This window comes from Balaenoptera musculus, chromosome 8, assembly GCF_009873245.2.
Source record: "Balaenoptera musculus isolate JJ_BM4_2016_0621 chromosome 8, mBalMus1.pri.v3, whole genome shotgun sequence".
Lineage (NCBI taxonomy): Eukaryota > Metazoa > Chordata > Mammalia > Artiodactyla > Balaenopteridae > Balaenoptera > Balaenoptera musculus.
Genome location: NC_045792.1, coordinates 60493040 through 60517905, shown reverse-complemented (window position 1 = coordinate 60517905; position 24866 = coordinate 60493040). Strand labels below are relative to the sequence as shown.

At 54.2% G+C, this 24866-nt stretch overlaps 4 protein-coding genes across 6 annotated transcripts in view; 3 read left to right on the top strand and 1 right to left on the bottom strand.

Moving 5' to 3' along the window:
- DCHS1 (dachsous cadherin-related 1) overlaps window positions 1-8298 on the top strand; it is a 34786-nt gene extending 26488 nt beyond the window's left edge. Inside the window, 11 exon segments of the mRNA XM_036860977.1 lie at window positions 22-147; window positions 710-919; window positions 1951-2829; window positions 2954-3067; window positions 3242-3453; window positions 3543-3697; window positions 3889-4019; window positions 4135-4418; window positions 4748-4886; window positions 5220-5425; window positions 5427-8298. Of these exon segments, the coding sequence (XP_036716872.1) occupies window positions 22-147; window positions 710-919; window positions 1951-2829; window positions 2954-3067; window positions 3242-3453; window positions 3543-3697; window positions 3889-4019; window positions 4135-4418; window positions 4748-4886; window positions 5220-5425; window positions 5427-7835 (4865 nt within the window). The 3' untranslated portion in view covers window positions 7836-8298.
- Window positions 8299-9124: 826 nt separating this feature from the next.
- TPP1 (tripeptidyl peptidase 1) lies at window positions 9125-13969 on the top strand. The gene is given in 15 exon segments (XM_036861922.1): window positions 9125-9200; window positions 9316-9387; window positions 9650-9789; window positions 10622-10772; window positions 10979-11106; window positions 11203-11381; window positions 11571-11769; window positions 11918-12106; window positions 12346-12415; window positions 12846-12966; window positions 13052-13210; window positions 13378-13440; window positions 13442-13504; window positions 13678-13750; window positions 13753-13969. Coding segments are annotated over 15 exon segments (1716 nt in total). The 5' UTR covers window positions 9125-9156; the 3' UTR covers window positions 13818-13969.
- Window positions 13970-16582: 2613 nt separating this feature from the next.
- TAF10 (TATA-box binding protein associated factor 10) lies at window positions 16583-17997 on the top strand. The gene is made up of 5 exons (XM_036861267.1): window positions 16583-16841; window positions 16981-17135; window positions 17376-17440; window positions 17529-17643; window positions 17827-17997. The coding sequence occupies exons 1-5, from the start codon at window positions 16610-16612 to the stop codon at window positions 17914-17916; spliced, it is 657 nt and encodes a 218-aa protein (XP_036717162.1). The 5' UTR covers window positions 16583-16609; the 3' UTR covers window positions 17917-17997.
- On the bottom strand, window positions 17966-24862 carry ILK (integrin linked kinase). Of its 3 annotated transcripts, none has more exons than XM_036861264.1 (13): window positions 24751-24862; window positions 24179-24361; window positions 20633-20798; window positions 20355-20450; window positions 20071-20167; window positions 19889-19972; window positions 19692-19777; window positions 19449-19558; window positions 19211-19338; window positions 18998-19119; window positions 18799-18898; window positions 18561-18691; window positions 17966-18377 (listed from the first exon to the last, which is right to left on the bottom strand). In XM_036861264.1, exons 2-13 carry the CDS (start codon window positions 24265-24267, stop codon window positions 18228-18230), a joined length of 1359 nt encoding a protein of 452 aa, XP_036717159.1. In that variant the 5' UTR covers window positions 24268-24361; window positions 24751-24862; the 3' UTR covers window positions 17966-18227. The 3 variants fall into 3 exon arrangements, with proteins under 3 accessions (XP_036717159.1, XP_036717161.1, XP_036717160.1); XM_036861266.1 differs by having other exon boundaries at window positions 24179-24313; window positions 24751-24849; XM_036861265.1 differs by lacking the exon at window positions 24751-24862 and adding an exon at window positions 24616-24704.
- Window positions 24863-24866: the final 4 nt, after the last annotated feature.

The window sequence follows — 24866 nt, the reverse complement described above, 5'->3', positions numbered from 1 at the left end:
CCCCACGCTGCCCCTCCTCAGGGGCCAATGGGCAAGTGACTTATGGAGGCATCTCTGGCGAAAGCTTCTCCCTGGACCCAGACACTGGAGTTCTTACAACTCTTCGGGCCCTGGATCGGGAGGAGCAGGAGGAGATCAATCTGACAGGTATACGTTGACAGGATGCCCAAAGCCTGAGGTGGTGTAAACAGCAGTGTTACATGGGCAGGACCCCCAAAGTACATTTTATAAGCTTCCACCTCTTACAGCACAGTTTCTATTATATTTTTAATCCTTTTGGGGAGTCAAGAGTTTGGCAGAGTCCAAGTTGAACTGCCATCTAGGCTGTCACCAGTGTGATCACACTAACTCTCAAATGCGTAATGTCACAGCTATGCCCTCTAGGATTCCCTCAGATTACACTGCAGCCATTTAACAGAGTAGCATGTGGATATTGAGTACCAGAGAGATTAAGTAACTTGCTTAGGCTAACACAGCTTGGAAGTGGCAGAGCTGGGACTTGAACTCAGATCTTTTGTTACCTCATTTAGTGCCTTTTCTGTCACACCACCACATATACGTATGTGTGCCTGTGTGCTTGTGGGGTGTGGAGGGAGGGACATATTCTGATTTTTGTGTGCACCTGGTGAACACATGTGAACACTATGTGGTGTGGATTCCTCCATGGGATGAGAGCAGGCTAGATCTCACTGATTTTGCTTCCCGATAGTGTATGCCCGGGATGGGGGCTCGCCTCCGCTGTTGACCCATGTCACAGTGCGAGTGGCTGTGGAGGATGAGAATGACCACGCCCCAGCCTTTGGGAGTGCCCATCTCTCCCTGGAGGTGCCTGAGGGCCAGGACCCACAGACCCTTACCACGCTGCGGGCCTCTGACCCGGATGTGGGAGCCAACGGGCAGCTGCAGTACCGCATCCTGGGTGAGAACCTTCCCGCACCCACTTGCCCAGGGGTACTCCTTGTTGGCCTGTGTCAGACCCAATGTGCCTGGTCTCCTTTTCCTTCTCTTTATGTTTCTGTGTCTCCAAGCATCTATTTCTGTTCCCCTCCAGTTCTTGATCTCCTCTTTGTCTCTTTTTATCTTTTTGTTTCTTTTCTTTCTTTTTCTTTCTTGATTGTCTCTCCCTGTAGAGCAGTTGTTCTCAAACTTTTTCGTCTCAGGAACCCTTAACATTCTTAATTTTTGAGAACTGTAAAGAACTTTGGCTTATATGATATCAGCATTTATTGATATAATAAAATGTGAAATAATAATTTAATAAATATATAAATATATAGTAAACAAATTATATCAGTATTTACAATATTTATATTAAAGATGAGAAAATTTTAAAATATCATTGCAAAACAAGCCAATGAAGTATACCACTTGCCATATTTCTGCATAGGCCCAAGGAAATTTTAGGATTTCAACTAACAATTTGTTGGACAGTAATGAGGTTACAAAGATTATAGCAGGTATAACTGAACACAAGCCAGCAAAAACTGAGTGAATCTCTGAAAACAACACATATTTATGCTCTAAACTTTCTACCTAGAATATTCTGGGAAACACAAGACTACACAAGCACACACATTCCATTAAGCATCCAAGTCATGATGTCATCACATGTCAGGTAGCATCTGGACCCCACTCTGCATTTATGAGTTGATGAGAATGAAAAAGTCATATAATGTCTTAGTATTACTATGAAAATAGTTTTGATCTTATGTACTCTCCAAAAGGGTCTCAGGGGAATCCCTGGGGTCCGCAGACCACACTCTTAGAAAAGCTACTTTGCAGTATCTTTCTTTACCTTCTGTGTTTCTCTTTGTTTCTCTGCCTTTATCCCACTTTCCCTCTTTTCTCTCTCCCTCTCTCTTTCTCTTTCTTTGCCAGGTTGCCTGTAAATCACCCCCACTCCCATGGGCTGACACATGTATGTTTATGTGCGCATGCCCTTCTCTGCAGATGGGGACCCATCAGAAGCCTTTGTCCTGGACCTAGCTTCTGGGGAGTTTGGCACCATGAGGCCACTAGACCGGGAGGTGGAGCCAGCATTCCAGCTGCAGATAGAAGCCCGGGACGGAGGCCAGCCAGCTCTCAGTGCTACTCTGCTTGTGACAGTGACAGTGCTGGATGCTAATGACCATGCCCCCGCCTTCCCTGTGCCTGCCTACTCTGTGGAGGTGCCTGAGGATGCACCTGCAGGGACCCTGCTGCTGCAGCTACAGGCTCATGATCCTGATGCTGGGCCCAATGGCCGCGTGACCTACTACCTGGGTGCAGGTGCAGCAGGAGCCTTCCTGCTGGAGCCCAGCTCTGGGGAATTGCGCACAGCCACAGCCCTGGACAGAGAGCAGTGTCCCAGTTACGCCTTTACCGTGAATGCAGTGGATGGTGCAGCTGCTGGACCCCTAAGCACCACAGTGCCTATCACCATCATGGTGCGCGATGTCAATGACCACGCGCCCACCTTCCCCACCAGTCCCCTGAGGCTGCGCCTGCCCCGCCCAGGCCCTAGCCTCAGCACCCCAACCCTGGCTCTGGCCACTCTGCGAGCTGAAGACCGTGATGCTGGTGCCAATGCCTCCATCCTATACCGGCTGGCAGGCACACCACCTCCTGGCACCACTGTGGACTCTTACACCGGTGAAATCCGTGTGGCCCGCTCCCCTGTATCCCTGGGTCCCCAGGATCGTGTCCTCTTCATCGTGGCAACCGACCTTGGCCGTCCAGCTCGCTCTGCCACTGGTGTGGTCATTGTTGGGCTGCAGGGGGAGTCTGAGCGTGGACCCCGCTTTCCCCGGGCTAGTAGCGAAACCATGCTCCGTGAGAATGCACCCCCAGGTGGGTGCCCAACCATGTCTCCCAGCTTTGTATCCCTGGATGGGTTGGGGTTACTAACTAAAAATAGTCCCCAGACTCCCTCAGTCTAGTGCTCACATTTCAACCAATATCATCCCCTCTGCAGGGACTCCCATTGTCTCCCCCAAGGCTATCCATACAGGGGGCTCAAGTGGACCCATCACATACAGCATTCTCAGTGGGAATGAGAAAGGGACATTCTCCATCCAGCCTAGTACAGGTAAGGGGCAGGAGCAGGGGGCTCTGTGAGGGGACAGGCTCCTGGCGGGGCTCCTCTTTGGGCCCGAAGAGACTCTGGTTGGGGAGAGGCTGCCCTTGAGTAGCGGGCCTCAGACAGGGAGGCTCTAGGGCAAGCAAGAGGTCTGTCAGTGATGTACATTCCACCTCCCTCCAGGAGCCGTCACAGTTCGCTCAGCAGAGGGGCTGGACTTTGAGGCAAGCCCACGGCTGCGACTGGTGCTGCAGGCGGAGAGTGGAGGAGCCTTTGCCTTCTCCGTGCTGACCCTAACCCTGCAAGATGCCAATGACAATGCTCCCCGCTTCCTGCGGCCCCACTACGTGGCCTTCTTGCCTGAGTCTAGGCCCTTGGAGGGACCCCTGCTGCAGGTGTGGGGTGTGACGGGAAGATGGGGGGCAGGGCTGGGCGGACTTTGTCTGTGGCCAGCCGAGTGCCAGCAGCCTCCTACTTTCACCAGGTCGAAGCAGATGACCTGGATCAAGGCCCCAGTGGACAGATCTCCTACAGTCTGGCCGCATCCCAGCCAGCCCGGGGATTGTTCCATGTAGACTCAGCCACAGGCACTATCACTACCACAGCTATCCTGGACCGTGAGATCTGGGCCGAAACACGGTGAGGCTTGGGTCTGTAGACCCTGAGACTCCATCCCAGGTCCATCCAGTTTTGAGCCCCGCATGGAATCCCCTTCAATCCCTAGGCCACGTCCTGAGTTCCCCACCCCCCAGCCTGTCCTGAGCCCTCCTATCCCTGCACAAGGTTCTCCCTTATCCCCAGGTCCCACCCCGATTGTGCTCTGTGTTCAGGCTGGTGCTGATGGCCACAGACAGAGGAAGCCCAGCCCTGGTGGGCTCAGCTACCCTGACGGTGATGGTCATCGACACCAATGACAATCGCCCCACCATCCCCCAGCCCTGGGAGCTCCGAGTATCGGAAGGTGAGGACTGTGTGAAGTGAGGGGTACAAAGGGTGGTAGGGAAGCACTTTTCCCCACTCTGGGGCTCCAGGGGCCTCTGGGACCATGCCAAACACACTTGTCCCATGTATTGCAGATGCACTATTGGGCTCAGAGATTGCACAGGTAACAGGGAATGATGTGGACTCAGGACCAGTACTGTGGTATGTGCTGAGCCCTTCTGGGCCTCAGGATCCCTTCAGTGTAGGCCGCTATGGTGGCCGCCTCTCCCTCACGGGCCCCTTGGATTTCGAGCAGCGTGACCGCTACCACCTGCAGCTCCTGGCACATGACGGGCCTCACGAGGGCCGTGCCAACCTCACGGTGCTCGTGGAGGATGTCAATGACAATGCACCCGCCTTCTCACAGACCCTCTACCAGGTACTGATGCCCCCACCTCTGGGCCCAGGGTTGTTCACAACGGAGGGGAGTGACAAGGCTAGAAGGATCTGAGGTGGGTTGGATGTCGGGACTGACTTGGGGACGGATCTTTGGGGATATAAGACCAGCCTTATAAGTCCTGGGAACTGTGTCCAGGTTCTTCTTCCAGTGCCCACAAATGGGGGAAGGTGCACAATCCAAATTCTAAGGGGTAGATGGGCTCCAAGCTGGGACGGATGCCAAGCGGAGCTCATGAGACCAAGCTCCAGAACATAGGCTGAGTGGGCAGCTGGGATGCTTGGCCATAAACCCTTGTCCTCACACCTCAGGTGATGCTGCTTGAGCACACACCCCCAGGCAGTGCCATTCTCTCCGTCTCTGCCACTGACCGGGACTCAGGTGCCAATGGTCACGTCTCCTACCACCTGGCTTCCCCTGCTGAGGGCTTCAGTGTTGACCCCAACAACGGTGCGTCCTTCCTGGGATCTACCCCCTTATCCTTGACTGTGCTGGGCCATGTTTTGACCTCATTCCTGGAATTTCTTGCCTGAACTCTTTAACTCCTAGATCTCTAACCCAGGGAGGACATTTTCCGCCCTTTGTCTCTATTTTAAGCACTGTCCTGACTGCATGCCTAGAAGCCATTCTCTGAATCCTGGAGGCCACTCCGTAATCTCCTAGCACACAGGCCACTCCCTGGAGTCTGACTTCCGAGGCCATTTCCCAGTCCCCGAAGGGTCACTCTGCTCACCCACAGCCTCTGCTGATGGCATATTTCTCTTCATTCCCTTCTCATCTCAGGGACCTTGTTCACAACAGTGGGGACAATGGCCTTGGGCCATGAAGGGCCAGGAGTGGTGGACGTGGTGCTGGAAGCACGAGATCATGGGACGCCGGCTCGGGCAGCACGCACCACAGTGCACGTGCAGCTGCAGGACCAGAACGACCATGCCCCGAGCTTCACGTTGCCACACTACCGTGTGGCAGTAACTGAAGATCTGCCCCTGGCCCCCTGTCCACCTGCTCACCCTGGAGGCCACAGATGCCGACGGAAGCCGCACCCACGCCACCGTGGACTACAGCATCGTCAGTGGCAACCGGGGCCGAGTCTTCCAGCTGGAACCCCGGCTGGCTGAGGCTGGGGAGGGTGATGGATTAGGCCCCCGGGCCCTGGGCTGCCTGGTGTTGCTTGAGCCTCTAGACTTCGAAAGCCTAACCCAGTACAATCTAACTGTGGCTGCAGCTGACCGGGGACAGCCACCTCGAAGCTCGGCTGTGCCGGTCACCATCACTGTGCTGGATGTCAATGATAACCCACCTGTCTTCACCCGAGCATCCTACCGTGTGGCAGTACCCGAGGACACACCTGTTGGAGCCGAGCTGCTGCACGTGGAGGCCTCCGACGCTGACCCAGGCCCGCATGGCCTTGTGCGTTTCACCCTCAGCTCAGGCGACCCTTTTGGGCTCTTTCAGCTGGATGAGAGCTCGGGTGACTTGCGACTGGCCCACCCCTTGGACTGTGAGACCCAAGCTCGACATCAGCTTGTCGTGCGGGCTGCCGACCCTGCCGGGGCACACTTTGCTCTGGCACCAGTGACCATCGAGGTCCAGGATGTGAATGACCACAGGCCGGCCTTCCCTCTGAGCTTGCTCAGCACCAGCCTGGCAGAGAACCAGCCTCCGGGCACTCTCGTGACTACTCTGCACGCGATCGATGGGGATGCTGGGGCTTTCGGAAGGCTCCGCTACAACCTGCTGGAGGCTGGGCCAGGGCCTGAGGGCCGTGAGGCATTTGCGCTGAACAGCTCAACAGGGGAGCTGCGGGCACGAGTGGCCTTTGACTATGAGCACACAGGAAGCTTCCAGTTGCTGGTGGGTGCTACCGACGCTGGGAATTTGTCAGCCTCAGTCACTGTGTCAGTGCTGGTGACTGGTGAGGATGAGTATGACCCGGTATTCTTGGCTCCAGCTTTCCACTTCCAAGTGCCAGAGGGTGCCCGGCGTGGCCACAGCCTGGGTCACGTGCAAGCCACAGATGAGGATGGAGGTGCTGATGGCCTGGTGCTCTATTCCCTTGCCACCTCTTCCCCCTATTTTGGTATCAACCAGACTACAGGTGCCCTGTACCTGCGGGTGGACAGCCGGGCACCAGGCAGCGGAACAGGCACCTCTGGGGGTGGGGGCCGGACCCGACGTGAGGCACCACGGGAGCTGAGGCTGGAGGTGGTAGCACGGGGGCCTCTGCCTGGTTCCCGGAGTGCCACGGTGCCCGTAACTGTGGACATCACCCACACTGCACTGGGCCTGGCACCTGACCTCAACCTGCTATTGGTGGGGGCTGTGGCGGCCTCCCTGGGAGTCGTGGTGGTGCTCGCACTGGCAGCCCTGGTCCTAGGGCTGGTGCGGGCCCGGAGCCGCAAGGCTGAGGCGGCACCTGGGCCAATGTCACAGGCAGCACCCCTGGCCAGTGGTTCTCTACAGAAACTGGGCCGAGAGCCACCCAGCCCACCGCCTTCAGAGCACCTGTATCACCAGACTCTCCCCAGCTATGGTGGGCCAGGAGCTGGAGGACCCTACCCCCGTGGTGGCTCCCTGGACCCTTCACACTCAAGCGGCCGAGGCTCAGCGGAGGCTGCAGAGGATGACGAGATCCGCATGATCAACGAGTTCCCCCGTGTGGCCAGTGTGGCTTCCTCTCTGGCTGCCCGTGGCCCTGACTCCGGCATCCAGCAGGATGCAGATGGACTGAGTGACACATCCTGCGAGCCACCTGCCCCCGACACCTGGTATAAGGGCCGCAAGGCAGGGCTGCTGCTGCCGGGTGCAGGGGCCACTCTGTACCGAGAAGAGGGCCCCCCAGCCGCTGCCACAGCCTTCCTGGGGGGCTGTGGCCTAAGCCCTGCACCCACTGGGGACTATGGCTTTCCAGCAGATGGCAAGCCATGTGTGGCAGGAGCACTGACGGCCATTGTGGCTGGTGAGGAGGAGCTCCGTGGCAGCTATAACTGGGACTACCTGCTGAGCTGGTGCCCTCAGTTCCAGCCGCTGGCCAGCGTCTTCACAGAGATCGCCCGGCTCAAGGATGAGGCTCGGCCATGTCCCCCGGCTCCCCGTATTGACCCACCCCCCCTCATCACTGCCGTGGCCCACCCAGGAGCCAAGTCTGTGCCCCCCAAGCCAGCCAGCACGGCCACAACCCGGGCCATCTTCCCACCAGCCTCTCACCGCTCCCCCATCAGCCATGAAGGTTCCCTGTCCTCAGCTGCCATGTCCCCCAGCTTCTCACCCTCACTGTCTCCTCTGGCTGCTCGCTCACCTGTTGTCTCACCATTTGGGGTGGCCCAGGGCCCCTCAGCCTCAGCACTGAGTGCAGAGTCCGGCCTGGAGCCACCCGATGACACGGAGCTGCATATCTAGCTGTGGCCCGGGCTGGGCCCCGACCTGGGATGCACACAGTGTCCCCAATGCAGGCCCCATCTGAGCCTGCCCTGGGCAGCCTCGGACCATGATTGGCCGTGGGGGAGGCCAGCGCCCCACCCCAGAGTCCTCCAGTGGGGACAGGTCTCACATCTCACCCCGGCCCTGTCAGAGCACCAGCACCACGAGGCCCTGTTGGGCACTGACCTGTGGCCAGGTCCAGTGTGGAGAGAAAGATGATGAAGGAGGCAGCAGCCCTGGGTCCTCCTCAGTGAGGGCTTCTTGCCCTGTGCCAGCACCCTGAGATGGAGCTGAGACTTTATTTATTGGGGGGTAGGGGGAATGGGGGCAGTCCCTCTAACTTGTTTGGGCCCAGCTCCTTTGGGTTCCACTGACACCCCTGCCCCTGCCCAGAATCAAGTGCCAATTCTCACTCTGGAGCCTTAATAAACTGCAGTTTGTATCCAGTGTCCGGCTCTGTTCTGTGGGGGCCGTAGGGGTGGGGGGGATGATGGGAAAGCACCTGGCGCACTGTGGACACCTCAGAAGTCACAGAAGGTGGTGGACATAGGAGCATCTAGGGTGGGAGCGAGTGGGGATGGCACTGGGAGCCCGAGCCCAGCCTGAGGCTGACTATCACATCTCTCTGCAGTCGACCTTTCCCTCTAACATGGGCAGGAGGCCAGAAGATGGCAGACAGCAGGGGCTTGCTTGTGGCAGTGACCTAGAGAGGGATTGGCTGGCTGGGGAGAGATCTTGGAGATGACCAGCTCTAGGCCTGAGGGTCTTCAGGGAGGTGGGGGTGGGTACAAGAGCAGCCACGTGGTGTATTTGTTTTCCGTGGGGCCCCTATATACTCACGTGTAATAAGAGCTCACATTTGTTGAGCCTTTGCCATGTGAGGCTCTCTGCTGAGGGGTTTGCCAGCTTTACCTCTGTAAATTTTCACTGCAACCCTCTGAGGCAGAGCACTTTTAACATAATAGTCTCCATATTCTACATGAAGAAACCTAGGCTCCGAGAAGTTAAGTGACTTTCTGATATCATACAGCTAGTAAGAACCTGGGTCTGTGGGTCTGTGGGCCTCCAAAGCCCCTTTCTTAAGCACCCCCTACACTGTGGTGAGTCCTGGATTCTGGCAGCAGGTAGGGAGCCCTGAGCTTACCCAGGGTTTGACAGTCCACAGAGGGAGAATCCGAGGGGCAGCCCCTCCCCTTCTTCAGCATTCAGGACCACCCATTCAAGGGAGGAGCCAGCATCGTCACTAGTTTCTAGGCAGAGACGGGTGGTGGTGCACTATAGGGCTCATGTGATCTGTCACATGACAGCGGATCTGCAGAAACGCAGAATGGGCCCCCGAGCCTGGTAAGAAACTAGGGGGCCCTGGGAGAAGGGAATCATGTTGGAGGGAGTATATTTTGGAGGGTGGGAACACGATGACAGTCCAGCTCCTGCTGAAACCCATGTGCTGCCCCTGCAGCCTCCTAGGGCTCCTTGCCCTCTTCGTCGCCGGCAAATGCAGTTACAGCCCAGAGCCTGACCAGCAGCGGACGTGAGTTGACTTAGCACTGACACCCCCTACCCCATGGCCTCTCCTGTACCCGTTTTCCTGGTTCTAACCTCCCTCACCCCCCTTACCAGCTCCTGGTACCCACTCCATAGCCTTATTCCCAGGTTCCCAGACTCAGTCCCCGATAATCCACCTCCTGTGATCCATATCTGCTTCTGGAATCCTCCCCAAGGTCTAGGTCTAATGCTGAACCTTCCCATCCCTACTCTAATGAAGGCCATGTGCCTGACCCCTGACCCTGCAGGCTGCCACCAGGCTGGGTGTCTCTGGGCCGTGTGGACCCTGAGGAAGAGCTGAGTCTCACGTTTGCCCTGAGACAGCAGAACCTGGAGAGACTGTCCGAGCTGGTGCAGGCTGTGTCGGATCCCGGCTCTTCTCGCTACGGTGCCTGATGGGACTGGGGGCGGGATGTGGGATGCAGTGGAGGGACACAGGACTGGGCTGAGCGTGGGACGGTGCAGGTCATGTCAGGGACGTGCTCTTGGGGCCTGTCGAGGGGGTGGTATAGGACAGATGAATGGCAGTGACCCTTATTAAAGAGTTTCTGAATAAAAAGGTGAATTGGAAGTAGAGTGTCCAAAACTAATTCACATTCTTTCCTCCAAAACTTTCCACCTCTGTTCATCAGGCTAAAAAACTGAAAGTGGGTATGGTTAAGAGCACAGGCTTGGTGATCAGATCTGGATTCAAATTCTGACTCTACTGTTTACCAACTACCAGACAAATGGGGAAGTAGCATCCAGTACGTATAAGTGCTCATTACCTCAAATTTCACCTCCCCCCACTAAATTCACTCTCATTTACTCCTCCATTCGACCCTAAGTCTGCCAGTTGCAGCTCTGAAATACGCCACTGTCTCACCATTCCTTGTTGCCACCAACTCAGTTGATTACTCTTTCACCTGGACTGCTGCCAGCCCCCATACTGGTCTGCAGTCTCTTCCCCTCCACTCTTCTCCCTGCTTTACTCCCCACTCTGCTCCAGAAGGTCCATGTTTTGCTTCAATGGTCAAGCTGGATTGTGGGCTTCCCCTGCTGGAAGCCCTTCGTGGTGAGGGGGGCAATCTAAGGTTCACCCAGGAGGTGTATGCATGAGCCACACAGGAGAGCAGTGACTCGCCATCATGTTAAGCTCCAATGTCTCCTGGTTAAGGTTCAAAAAGGGCAGCTTAGAAAAGCAAGGAATGAAGGCAAAAGCCTCTACTGAATCCCTGCAGGAAAGTACCTGACCCTAGAGGATGTGGCTGAACTGGTCCGGCCATCACCACTGACCCTCCACACAGTCCAGAAATGGCTTTTGGCTGCTGGAGCCCGGAACTGCCACTCAGTGACCACACAGGACTTTCTGACTTGCTGGCTGAGTGTCCGGTAAGAGGGAGTAATTGCCTCATGGAGGGCACCGATCATCCCATCAGGGAGATTTGTCACCGCAGTGGAAGGGAGCTGAGAGCTTGCCAGGGCCTGTGGGTGAAAACACATGGGGAGATAACGACTAACTGCCCAGTGATGCTCAGGCAGCCTCCTCTGCTCTGTTCCACGCTTTCTGACCTCTGTTCTCTGATCTCTGACTTCAGACAAGCAGAGCTGCTGCTCTCTGGGGCTGAGTTTCATCGCTATATGGGGGGACCTGCAGAGACCCATGTTGTAAGGTCCCCACGTCCCTACCGGCTCCCGAAGGCCTTGGCCTCCCACGTGGACTTTGGTAACACCCAGGGGGGTTGGTGGGGGGGGGGGTCAGTGATAAAATGGGGGTTGGAGGCTAAAGGATCTCTTCCTCAAGCCTGACTCCTCCCCACAGTGGGGGGGCTGCACCGCTTTCCCCCCACATCAACCCTGAGGCAACGCCCCGAGCCACAGGTGCCAGGTACTGTTGGCCTGCACCTGGGGGTGACCCCATCTGTGATCCGTGAGCGTTACAACTTGACGGCACAAGACGTGGGCTCTGGCACGACCAACAACAGTCAAGCCTGTGCCCAGGTGAGCCACGCAGAGAGCCTCAGGGTCCTTACCGCCTCCCCAAGGTGCCTGACCAGCCTGGGGCTGACTCTCTTGACTCTAACCCCTGGGCTCTCACCCCCAATCCTGCGATTTGGGACAGTATCCCCTGACCTGACCCTTGGGGCTGTGTCCTCTGACCCATGATATCTGCTCTGATACCCTCCATAGTTCCTGGAGCAGTATTTCCATGATTCAGACCTGGCTGAGTTCATGCACCTCTTCGGTGGGAACTTCGCACACCACGCATCAGTAGCCCGTGTGGTCGGACAGCAGGGCCGGGGCAAGGCCGGAATCGAGGCCAGCCTAGATGTGGAGTACCTGATGAGTGCTGGCGCCAACATCTCCACCTGGGTCTACAGTAGCCCTGGTACTGCCAAGGGGACTGGCTGGTGGGGATAGAGGTGGGGGTGAGTGGTGATCTTTGCTTCCCCAAGGGAATCCCATGAGCTACAGGGAGATCCTGACAACCTCCCAAATGACTGCCCTTGTTCCCTCTTCTCCAAAAAAAAATCCAGGCCGGCATGAGTCACAGGAGCCCTTCCTACAGTGGCTCCTGCTGCTCAGTAATGAGTCAGCCCTGCCACATGTGCACACCGTGAGCTACGGAGATGATGAGGACTCCCTCAGCAGCGCCTACATCCAACGGGTCAACACCGAGCTCATGAAGGCTGCTGCTCGGGGTCTCACCCTGCTCTTTGCCTCAGGTGACCTCCTACTCTAAACTTAGACCCCCACACCCACCCAGCCTCAGAACTTTGACCGCGCAGTGACTCCTGGACCTGATCTCTATCTCATAATCTGAACTCAACAGGGACCACTGACCTGACCTCAACTCTGACCTCTTGCAGTAATGACTAACACTTGAATTTCCTCTCTGACATCTGAACCCACATTCCAAGCTCTGACCAATTAAACTGAGTGGCAAACTTGGTCTCTCTCCCAGGTGACAGTGGGGCTGGGTGTTGGTCTGTCTCTGGAAGACACCAGTTCCGTCCCAGCTTCCCTGCCTCCAGGTAAGCACCCCAGCCCACCACTTACCTGTGACCACCAATTCATCTATAACCTCATGATCTGGAACCTTTGTCTTGATCACACCAGGTGCTCCTGTGGCTCAACCCTCAACTTTACCTGCGCCCCCCTCTTCTTCCTGTAGGTCGCAGGCCCCGAGTCTCCTGAGTAGGACATAGCTCCCAGTGTTCCGCTTCCTCAGTCCCCAGGCATTTTAGGGGGAGATTTGGTGGGTGTTCCGTAGGGAAAAGTGTGCACAGTCACCTCAGGTCATGCCTTGAGGGCCCAAAATCTCTCAGTCATCCCCATGTACATACTTCACCAGAGTGCTTCCCCAGTCCCTCCAGCAAGACCCAGACCCATACTCACCCATCCCCATGCATTTTGGAGGTGCCCTTAGGACCCTGCAATCTGAGTGCTGTCTTCTGCCCTCAGCCCCTATGTCACCACGGTGGGAGGCACATCCTTCCAGAATCCTTTCCGAGTCACAGATGAGGTTGTTGACTATATCAGTGGTGGCGGCTTCAGCAATGTGTTCCGACGGCCTTCATACCAGGTACGTGTGTGTTTGTGTGGATGGAGGGGGGAACGGGTGGGATCCTCAGTGCAGCAGATGATACTCACTCAAGAATGCCTTTTAGGAGGAAGCTGTAGCCCAGTACCTGAGCTCCAGTCCCCACTTGCCACCATCCAGTTACTTCAATGCCAGCGGCCGTGCCTACCCAGACGTGGCTGCACTCTCTGATGGCTACTGGGTGGTCAGCAACCGTGTGCCCATTCCATGGGTGTCTGGCACCTCGGTGAGAATGAGCCTGGCTCCAAACCCCCACCCAGGGACTACCCGCACCCTCCACCCCCAAGACCTTACACCCAGAACCCCGATTCCTCAGAGACCTCTGATCCATCCCTCCCAAAAAGTCCAATCACTCTGAACCCGTAACCTCTACTTGTACCCTCACCCTTGCAGGCCTCGACTCCAGTGTTTGGGGGACTCCTATCCCTGATAAATGAACACAGAATCCTCAGAGGCCTCCCCCCCTCTTGGTTTTCTCAACCCACGGCTCTACCAGCAGCATGGGGCAGGGCTCTTTGATGTGAGTATGGAAGCGAGGGGTGTGGCCACTTTCGTAAGAGTATGTGGAGTGCTAAGATGAACTTGAGGACAATTCTGACGGGGTGGGATAGCCTCTGGAATGTGAATACAAGGTGAGGTGCTGTAGTCTGCTAGTATCAGCAAGCCGGGATCTGATGCCCACCTTCTCCCTAGGTAACACATGGCTGCCATGAGTCCTGTCTGAATGAAGAGGTGGAGGGTCAAGGTTTCTGCTCTGGCCCTGGCTGGTGACTGTGACCGGCTGGGGAACACCCAACTTCCCAGCTCTGCTGAAGACACTAATTAACCCTTGATCCTTTCTTGCTAGAAGAGTGGGCCTGTCCACTGCCCCACAGCTGGTGGCTCGGTCCCTGATTCTGCACTGTTGGAAGCCCTGCTAAACCCTCAACTGTTGACTGCCGCAGCTTATTTCCCTAACCCAGAAATGCTGTGAGCTTGACTTGACTCCCAACGCTACCTGCTCCCTCATACTCAGGTCCCCCTGCCCCTTCCCCAGGTTCCTCTACAGATGCTATAACCTGCACTGTTTGGGAGCCTCCCCCGCACACCGCCCCCTCTTCCATTTTTTCTTTTTTTTTTCAGTTGTTTACACTGTCTGTGTAGTACACTATTTCACTTCATCTTCACTCCTCAATTCATTGCCATGAGACCTCTGCTCTTACTTTTTCACTCTTTCCTCCCCTGAGAAACACTGAGAAATGAAGGCCTCCCTGCTGCTTCATCCAGTGGACACTTCCCAATCTTTGCTTTGTGGGCTCTCTGTCACAGTAGTCTACTGCCTCTCCTTCCTTAGCGTCCAGGGCTTAACTTCTCCTCTGACGACTCCCTATTCCTCCTTCATTCCCTCTTCCCTCTTTCTCTTTCTCTCCCTCTTCTCTTCTTCTTCTCTTTCTCTCGCTTCCTCCTCCATCGAATGTTGTTGTATTTCATTGCTCCATCCTTAGTCTTTTGCTCTTCTCGCTCTACTCATTGACCCTGGAACAAATCAATCACTGGCATCCACAGCCATCACCATCTCACTATATCAGACTTTTCATCCAACAGTGATTGATACCTCAAAAGTAGTATGTGTGATACTCAATATTTCATCTCCCTTCTTCCCAATCCCAAACTGTTCTCTTCTGTTTCTTCTTTGTAAATGACACTATGCTTCTTCCAACCAAGCCAGAAACCTAAAGTGTCATCCTAGACTCCCTTTTCCTCACCTCCTCCCATCATCATCTTCAATCAACAAGTCCTACTGACTTTACCTCTTAAATACATCTTTATCAATCCACAAGTCCTGCCATTTGTATTTCCTAAGTATATCTAGAACTCATCGAATTCTCTCCATCTCTATTGCTACTACATTAGCCCTGAGCCATATTCCCTCTCCTCTGAATTGAGAAGGCCCTTGCAAGAAGTGTCCTTACTTTCCGCCCTTCCCTAAACCATCTACCAGAGTAAGATGCAAATCTCATAAGGTCATTTACTTGATTAAGACCCTTCAAAGATTACTGGATATAGTTCAGGCTTTTTATCATTACTTAAAAACCTAATCCCTTACTTGCCATTTGTTCCTGAGTAACAAATTGTTTATCCTTTCCTGCCCTCCCCACAGACACTTTCACTTTTGCTCAAGATATTCTGGGCCCTAACATTACACCTGGCTCCCTTTGCCTGGTTGATTTCCAGAATTCTTTCGAGACTCAGCTCAGAAGTCACCTTCTCGTGTGAACCTTTTGGCTCCCTGAAGCTAGTTGATTTTGGTATGACAGAAAAATACTAGATTCTTGAAAACAAACCTGTTTGATTCTTGGTTCTGATATAGACTAGGCGAGAGCCTTGGGCAAAAAAGTTCAACTCTCTGAGCCTTTTTCCTCATCTGTTACATGAGGATATTGATACCTGCCTCTAATATTCAGGGAATCATTAAATGGGATAAAGTTAATAGAATGCCTGACACAGATATAGGCAGCAGCTGTTAGTTCCCTTCCTCTCTTGCACTGTACACTCTGTGTCTACCTCCAGTATTTAAACCCCCATATATTGTTGAAATGGCCAGTTTAACTGTTTGCCTCCCTTTCCAAGACTATTGGTGCCTAGAGGACTAGAACCTTGTCCTACTTAACTTTGTATTTGCAGGCCCTAGCTCAGGACTGACAAATAGGAATTAAATAAATGTTTGCTGCATTGAAAACCCCACTCTTTCACTAGGTGTGATTTTGCATATCTTGTTTATTCAGGCTGAAAGACAGCCGTCCCTCTGTATCCTCACATACCACAGCCACAGATTCAACCAACCATGAATTGATATTAAAAAAAAAAAAAAATTCCAGGAAGTTATAAAAAGCAAAACTTGAATTTACCAGCAACAATTTACATAGCATTTACATTGTATTAGATATTATAAGTAATCTAGAGATGATTTAAAGTATACAGTGCAAATACTATGCCATTTCATATAAGGGACTTGAGCATCCATGGGTTTTGGTATCCAGGGTGGGGGGGGGAAGGGGGTTGAGGGGAGGGTCCTGGAACCAGTCCTGCCCACCCCTCACCACCTATACGGAGGGTGGACTGTACCTCCCTCCCCATCTGCAGCAGCACTGAGTTCTCCTGTTGCCCTCACTTCTTTGGGCAGCTGCCAGGGAGAGAGGCTATCCAACTCCACTACAAACCCGTAAAAGGCTGAATAAAGGGACTAGAAAGGATGCAGACTGGCAGGCAACCAACGGTCGAGAGGTGTCGGGGCGATGGGCCCCAAAGCAAGGTTTTCGGGCGTCAGGCTGGGTGAGGGGTCCCAGACCTACGGAAGAGATTCCTCGACATTCAAGCATTCCCATCCCAGCGGATCGGCCTAGGAGAACCGCGGGGTGGGAGGAGAAATGTTCGCGCTACCGCAGTTCTCCAACACTTGGTCTCCGCCCATCGGCCTTTCTCATCTAGCCGCCCGAGGGGCCGCGAAAAGAGGCGGGCGGCCTAAGGGAGGAGCGAACGTGGCGTGGGAGGGGCGAGTCGCGAGGCGTGTGACGTCAACCCTGGTGCGTGCGTAACGTGAACGGAAGCGGAAGCGGCTCTGTTCGCCGCCTCTCCCACCGGCCCGATGAGCTGCAGCGGCTCCGGCGCGGACCCCGAGGCGGCGCCGGCCTCCGCCGCCTCGGCCTCGGGCCCGGCACCCGCGGTCTCGGCCCCCGCCGCGCTGCCCGCCGGCGTCGCTGCGGAGAACAAGGCCAGCCCCGCGGGGACAGCTGGGGGGCCTGGGGCTGGAGCCGCGGCAGGGGGCACGGGAGCCGTGGCGGCGCGGGCCGGGGAGCCGGCCGAGCGGCGCGGGGCGGGTGAGGGCCGGGACGGGTGAGGGCGAGGGCCGCGCCTTGGGCTGGGCTCAGCGGCGGTTGAGGGCAGAGGGTTAAGGCAGACCTAGCTGGGCCCCCGCGCCTCCCACCTCCATGTCTCAGTTTGCTGGTTCTCCTCCAGCTCCGGTGACGGCGGGCGGCGCGGCGCCCCCGGAGGGGGCCATGTCTAACGGGGTTTACGTGCTGCCAAGCGCGGCCAACGGAGATGTGAAGCCGGTGGTGTCCAGCACGCCTCTGGTGGACTTCCTGATGCAGCTGGAGGATTACACGCCTACGGTGGGCTTCCCGCCTGAACAGGCTGCTGGCCCGCTGTCACGTCAGCTTCTGCCACACCACCTGTATTTGCAGCGTCCTCCTGCGTGTACTCCCCTACTAGCTCTTGTGATTTATCCCTTCTGCCCACCCAAACGAGGAGCTTCCTGGTAGCCAGGCTTGCCCTCCATTTCCCTTACCCTCCCACTCTCAGCCCCACAGTACACAGGGCTAACACTGACAGTCGTCTAATTGATTTCTCAGATCCCCGATGCAGTGACTGGTTACTACTTGAACCGTGCTGGCTTTGAGGCCTCGGACCCACGCATGTGAGTAAACTCCGGGCAGGTTAGAGCCTTGGGTGCTTGTGTGGAGTTTGCTGTCCACCTCCTTCTCATACCATCTTTCTCTCTCTAGAATTCGGCTCATCTCCCTAGCTGCCCAGAAATTCATCTCAGATATTGCCAACGATGCCCTACAGCACTGCAAAATGAAGGGTACAGCCTCTGGCAGTTCCCGAAGCAAGAGCAAGGTGTGAGGGGAGGCTCATTGAGTCAGTTATTACCTCCTACAGCAGCAGAGGCTTAAATTATCCTGAAACCCCTTTGAGGGAAACTAAGCCCTAGGGGAGGTGAAAGACCTACTCAGGGTCACCCACCTGGGATTGAAATCTGGAATTCCTGTGTTCAGCTGGTGCTCTTCCCTCTTCCCTCAGGACCGCAAGTACACTCTAACCATGGAGGACTTGACCCCTGCCCTCAGCGAGTATGGCATCAATGTGAAGAAGCCGCACTACTTCACCTGAGCCACCCAATCTAAATGTACTTGTCCATCCCCTTGTCCCCACACCAGCCTGTTTTCATAATAAACTTTATTGTGACAGGCAGGGCTGATCCCTCCCATGCTGGGAGACACCGTGTGGCAAGTGACAAAGCTTTAAGCCCATTCCCTTTTTGGGCCACAGTGGTAGGGATGGGGGCAGGGGATGGGCCCCATGGCTGGGGTAGTACCATGACTAGAGGCAGGGGAGGCAACCAGAGGCCTGCTGCTTTGGGGAGGTGCACTCCCCTAACCGTGTCCTGACACCTCTGGAGTTTAGACAAGGACTCTCCAGCCCTACTTGTCCTGCATCTTCTCCAGGATAGGCACAATCATGTCAAACTTGGGCCGCTTAGCAGGGTCTTCATTCATGCAGATCTTCATGAGTTTACATACATGGGGGGAAATGCCTGGTGGGATGGTAGGCCGAAGGCCTTCCAATGCCACCTGCAAGCACAAGGAAAAACAACGTGGGTCTCAGAACTTGAGTCTCATGTGGGGATCGGTCTCTAGCCCTCAGGACAGGATTCTGTATATTTGAACAAATGTAGGAAGAGTCCAGCCCCACTACAATTATTGTCACTACCACCACCATTCCCCCAACACAAGTATATCCAGTTATGCTCTCACCTTCATTCCAATTTCCATGTTGGAGAGGTCAGCAAAGGGTACCTCCCGTGTCACCAGTTCCCACAGAAGCACTGCAAAACTCCACATGTCTGCTGAGCGTCTGTTTGTGTCTTCAGGCTTCTTTTGCAGAGCTGGAGGGACAGGACTTAACTGTTCCAGCTGCCTATCCTGTCTCTGCTCCCTTCCGTTACTACTGAGCTGCCCCTTCTCTGCCTCCCAACATAATGCACTCACTCACCTTCAGGGGCCACCCAGGCAGGTGCATACATGCGTCCGGGGCACTGGAAGGAGAACTTGACGTCGGCCATACTGATTCGAGCAGTCATGTCCTCATCAATCTGAGGAAGAGAAGATAGTTGTGTGGAAGGAGGTAAGTCCTATTCTAGATAGGGAAAGGGCTTCTGGGGCCTGGGCCAGGAGTGAAGTTGTGACCTCACCATTACACTACGACTGTTGAGTGCATGTCGTGGGATGAGGGGCTCTAGTGTGTGTAGGAAGGCCATGCCCCTTGCCATGTCCAGTGCAAACTTCACAGCCTGGCTCTGGTCCACAACGAAATCTAAAAGAGGAGGCAAGAGTTAAATAGTTTGGAGAGGCTTACACTTCTCTCCCCTCCCCTGCCACAACGAGATTTGGCATCCCCTACTCACTGGTGCCTTCGTGTAGCACATTGTACAGGGATCCATATGGCATCCAGTGTGTGATGAGGGTGGGGTGAGGAGCAGGTGGAGACTGACAGGCACCGAGCACTGGGAGCACATTCGGATGGGAGAAGATCCTGGAAGAGGGAGAGAATGTCCCTGGCTGAGACCCAGCATAAAAGATCTCCCTCTGGGTGCTGGGCAGGGTTCCTTGGAACCAAGGCTTCCAGTTTAGACCTTGCCGCACCTGAGCCGGGGACACTCCTCGTTGAAGTCCCTACTCTTCCTTGTACTCCAGTCTCGAACCTTGAGCATCTTCACAACGATGTCGTTGCCCTGCCAGCGGCCCTTCCATAGCTGGGGGACAGATATGGGTTAGAAGGCTTTAACTAAGGCCACTGCTTTCCTGCCCACTAACTGGAGGAAAAACTTAAAACGAGTGCAGAGCAGGTAATATGTGGGGGGGTGGGAGGGCAAGGGCAGGGGTCACCTCTCCAGAGTGATTCTCGTTGAGCTTTGCCAGGAAGTTGAGCTGTTTGAAGTCAATGCCAGAGTGTTTGTTCAGAGTCCCATTTCCTGAGAGTACGGGCAGGTCAGGTACTTCCCTCTAACCAGCCTCCCTCTCACCCAGCCCCAGGAGCCCAGGATTATTCTCTATCACCACCCCTCCCCTCACAACTGACTCACGGGGCCGAGTGCGGGTAGTCCCCTTCCAGAATGTGTCCTTGTATGGAATACGGTTCAGATTCTGGCCCATCTTCTCTGCCCGCTCTAGGGAAGAAAGACAAACAGTCTTGGCCTCAGCTGTTGTGTGCTGGGAGGAGATAGGCTGAAATATGATAAGACACGAGCGGTGGGTGGGGACAGACCTCGGAGAAGCTCTCTCAAGGGTGCCTTGGCTTTGTCCACAGGCATCTCTCCATACTTGTTACAGATGCTGACAAGGGCCCCATTAGCCACGAGGTCCTGGAATTAAAAGGTGGCTGTGATGAGGGCAGTCACAACCAACCATGAATGTAGATGCAGTACAAACCCTGTGAATGTCGTGAGTACTGGGCAGTACTCATAGGATGGATTGAGGGTTCTAGAATCTCCCATTCCAGCTCAGACTTTGCTTCCCACCCATCCCGGAACTCGGGGCCTGAGCACTCACCTCTGCCACCTGATCTTGGCCCCAAAAACAGGCATAGTGCAGGGGCACATTCCCATGCTCATTCACTGCATTGATGTCAGCTTTGTACTGCAGCAGCTGGTCCCCATGGCCAAACAGAAAGAGGCAGAAGGTACAGTCAGTCCCAAATGAGAGATGTGTGTTGAGGCATGCAAGGAGGGAGAAGAGTATACATACTTTCTACGGTATGTTATAGTGCCTGTGGCTGACTTCCAGGCAGGTACGTCAAGTAGATGACAGAAGCAGGGGTTCATACATACCTTCTGTACAATATCACGGTGCCCATGACTGGCTGCCAGGTGCAGAGGGGTGTCATCCCCACGGTTCATCACATTGATTCGTGCCCCGCGCATGATCAGCATCTCGACCACAGCAGATCGGCCTTCTCGGCAGGCCCAGTGCAAGGGGGAGAAGCCATGATCGTCCCTTTGAGGAAGGGGCAATGGTCATTGATCTGGAGGTGGGATGGGGGCAAAGGCTTTGATACAAAAAAAACTGATAGTCACTCTGCATACTCTCCCCGAGAAACTTTACCTCTAGGACTTTGATTCTCATTCATGCCAGCAACTCCCAAAGCTGTCCAATTCAGACCTTCCCCTGAGCTTCAAACCCAACCAACCACTACCTGAAATCCCAACACATCCATATGATTCATTGTCTTCATCACCATCTCCCACTAGCCTTTCTTACCTGGCATGCCCTATCTCATTAAGTGGTAACATTCTTCATCTGGTTTCCTTTGCACCCCTTTTGCAACATCTGTTGGTCCTTTCTGTTTTCCACTGCATCTGGCACACCCCCCTACTACAGTACTTGTCACACTGGATTGTAAAATCTTTTAGTGGTCTGTCTTGTCTATTAGACTGTAAGCTTCTTGAGAGAAAGGAGTGAGGGCAGCTGTTCAGTGCATGTTAATGGGAAGGAGGGGTAGCTTTGAGAAGGAAAGCCGCAGCTCATGGGAGAGGAAGCAAGCTTACTGATTGGTTCTGATACTGAAATTAAGATCTAAAAAGGGAATGGAATTAAAATGATGGTTTGGAAGGGTTTATAATGAAAAGGAGAAATGCTTTTGATAAGTCATTCATGATGAAGTAGATACCACCATATAAGACAGGATTCCTCTACTCAAGCAATCCTGGGCAAAGAAAACAAGAAAATGAGAATGGCTTCTTTAGAAAGAAAGCTATACCTGACTTTTTTCTTTTCCCAAGAACTTGTACAAAAAAACACAAACAAACAAACAAAAAAAACAACTGGGTGGAAGCTAGGCCGGCCTGACAGCCTGGGGCCATAAAAGGAAATTCCCTCCAGTCCTGGGCTGCAGATCCAAGGGGCGGAGCCGGGGGGCAGTCCGTGGTCTGGGCCGGCAGCCTCGGGATGCCTTAGCGCTGCGGTCACTTCCCGTGTGTGGGCTCTGGGCGGGGCCTGGAGCCGCCACCGCGGGCCACCCAGATGTCCCCACAGCCAATGTGGGTGGTGGGTGTGGCCTTTAACTTAGATTTCCCTCCACAGCTGCCCTCATCTGCTCGCAAAGATAGCCAAAACCTTTCCTGGGAGGTGGGTGTTCCCCTCCCTCTTCCTAAAGCAATCACCACCCCCTGCTTATCAGTCAGTTTTGCATCCCAGCTCTTTAATTTGTGCCCCAGCTTATCAGCCTCTGGCAGTCTGTAGCCCCAGAGCAGGCCACAGCCTGAGAGCAAAAGTATGGGCACAAGGGTTCTGCCCACTGTCAGGCTGCCGGTCACCTCAGAACCTGAACTTTAGTCCCGAAGAGGCCAGCAGGAAGTTCACCCTCACTTCATATCCAGCATATAGCCAGTTGGGCCCCCAAAGCCTATCCACTCAAACCAGCACCAGTTTCACTAATGCCACCCCTTCACCTTTTGGCAGCTGAGTCTTCCTAGATGCCAGGCTCACTGGACAACCTCACCTGACCCGTTATAACCCCACCAACAAAATACTAACTGCGCTCGCTGTCTTTATCAGAGCACCCTTTGAAGAATTACATGAAAAACGGAAGGAGTGACTGCGAATTATGGAGAAATAGCATAGAGCCTAATAGGGACCTGTAAAGCCTGGATGAAGATAACAGGTGATCCTTACCTCTCAAACCTAAAAAATAAATTCTCCCAACCTCAAAAACTAAAATTTTAAAATAAAATTAAAATCCACCATCCTGAATCAACATCACTACTGCTTTTCTTGTCCTCCTGTCTCAGCCAACCTTAAAGAACTTGTCTACATTCACTTTCTCTACCTCCCATTCAACCTGTCACAGGGCTGCTGCCTTGAAGGCAAGCACTATGTCTGATTCTGGACCTCTAGCACCCAGCACAGAAGTTCAGTATAGTTCCTTAAATGAAGGAACCAAGTATAGTCTGGTTTCTTCACCTGTTTTCCTCTGAAACAGCCCTCACAGAGATCATCAAATATATAACTGTAAATTCAGTGGTTACTTTAAAGTGCTCAAGTTCTTTGACCTTTCAGCAGCCTATAGTACCGTTGACCACTCCCCTTTTTTTGAAACAGTCACTTCTCCAAGCCTTACTAGCATCTTTTCCTTCCTTCAACCTCCAGTTGCTCCTTTTTGGTCTTGTAGGTTTCTCATCCCCTCTGTTTCACACCCACCTCTTCAGGTGCCACCTACCTGCTAACATCTCCCAAATCTGTCTCCAAGTCAGATCTCTCTTGAAATCCAACAGCCTACTCAACATTTCCACTTCACTGTACTGTCACTTTAACATGTCCAGAGTGGAGCTCATCACCTTTCAGTCTTGTCCATGTCAGTAAAAGGAACCACCATCTACCCAAGTGCCCAAGCCAGAACCCTGGTCATCATCTTTGACCTTCCTCACTTCTCACACCAAGTCTCACCAATTCTTTATCCTAAAGGTTTCAGGAATTTGATCATTTTTTTCTTTTTTACCTGCCCCAATTCCAGTCCAAGCTATCACCACTGCTGGTGCCTCTCTTCACATCACCACCTGCTCTTCACAAAGCATCCAAGACCCTTAACAAATGGACAGTCTCATCATATCATTACTTGGCCTTAAACCCTCGTTCTTGGAATAAATACATTATTTTTTTTTTTTTTTAAGATTTTTAGAAATTTCATGTAATGTCTGAAACATTTATATTAACATATTTCCATACAAATAACCCAATGAAAGTTTAGTATTAGTTGTTTTGTTTGTTTTTTTATACTGCAGGTTCTTATTAGGCATCAGTTTTATACACATCAGTGTATACATGTCAATCCCAATTGCCCAATTCAGCACACCACCATCCCCACCTCACCGCAGTTTTCCCCCCTTGGTGTCCATATGACCATTCTCTACATTTGTGTCTCAACTGGAATAAATACATTATTATAGTCTAAATATTCTTGCATGATCTGGCTGACCCTTGCAGACCTTTCCAATCTTATCTCCTGTCGTTCTCCGCTTGTACCCAGTGCTTCAGCCCACAGAAGCCCACAGAGGTCTTCTATCCTCTAGCCATATGGAACTCCGGACAATTTCCGGGCACCCTCTTCTGGGTGTCTTGCCCCCTAGCTTTTGCCCATGCAGTTTACTGAGGCTAGAAAAGTTCTCTGCAGCCTCTGCCTGTGAAATTCTTATTCAGTCCAGATTCAGCTCAAACAACAGTTTCCTGTGTGGAGACCCTGCGCCCGCTGACTGGCTGTGCTTAGCCCTCATCACACTGGATAGGAAAGTCGGCAGCCCGCACCAGACGTGAGCACCCCCACATCGCGGAGAGGCGCATGTCTTCGCCCTTCCTCTCCCCCACTAGCCACCTCAGCTCACCCCTGGTTGAGGTCGTTCTCCGTGTTGTCCAGCCACAGGCGGACGGCAACCGCATTGCCCTCCCGGCACTGAGTGAAAATGTCGTCCATAGCAGCGTCCCGGCGCTCAGTCCCCTCGATTGGGAAAGCGTGGGGACTGTAGAAGGATCCAGGGAAGGGGGGGGGTGAGCCCCAAGCTTTGTCCCTTAAAGGAGAGAAGTGTTTGTGTTGGGGTGGGGGTCTGGGCACTGCGTCCCCGGCTACTGGAGGTCTGTGAAGGGGTTAGGGGGGCAGCGGGATGATCCCGTACTGTGTCCCCTGGGCGCGAGGGAAAGGCGGGTCGGGCGAAGTAGGGGGTGATTAAGAGGTAGTACCTCCCGAAGGGACGTCAGAGAGCAAGCACAGAGACCCTACCCGCGGACAGAGCTGGGGGGAGGGGGGAGTTTAGGCGCCCTATACCCTGGGGGAGGGGACCGGAGGTCGTTCCCGGGGATGGCCCTCGTTCCCCACTCGGAACGGAGTAGGCGGAGTGAGGGGTGACCGCCTGGTAGAGCTCGAGCCTTGGGGAGGGGGCACGGGTGCTCCCACACTCACCGGGACTCGGGCTGGAGGAGCCTTCTCCGGGGAACTCCCGTCCGGCCGCGCCCGCCGCCCGGCCCCGCCCCTGGCCCTCTCTGGCTAGCGCGGGCCTCCTTCCCCCAGCCCTCCAG

Excerpts from the sequence above, each read along its gene's own strand:
- TAF10 (XM_036861267.1), top strand. The coding sequence starts at position 16,610 with ATGAGCTGCAGCGGCTCCGGCGCGGACCCCGAGGCGGCGCCGGCCTCC. Across the intron at positions 17,441-17,528 it reads GAGGCCTCGGACCCACGCAT|AATTCGGCTCATCTCCCTAG; the intron begins GTGAGTAAACTC and ends TTCTCTCTCTAG. Across the intron at positions 17,644-17,826 it reads GTTCCCGAAGCAAGAGCAAG|GACCGCAAGTACACTCTAAC; the intron begins GTGTGAGGGGAG and ends CTCTTCCCTCAG.
- ILK (XM_036861264.1), bottom strand. The coding sequence starts at position 24,267 with ATGGACGACATTTTCACTCAGTGCCGGGAGGGCAATGCGGTTGCCGTC. Across the intron at positions 19,559-19,691 it reads ACGAGAATCACTCTGGAGAG|CTATGGAAGGGCCGCTGGCA; the intron begins GTGACCCCTGCC and ends TCTGTCCCCCAG. Across the intron at positions 18,692-18,798 it reads TGCCTGGGTGGCCCCTGAAG|CTCTGCAAAAGAAGCCTGAA; the intron begins GTGAGTGAGTGC and ends CTGTCCCTCCAG.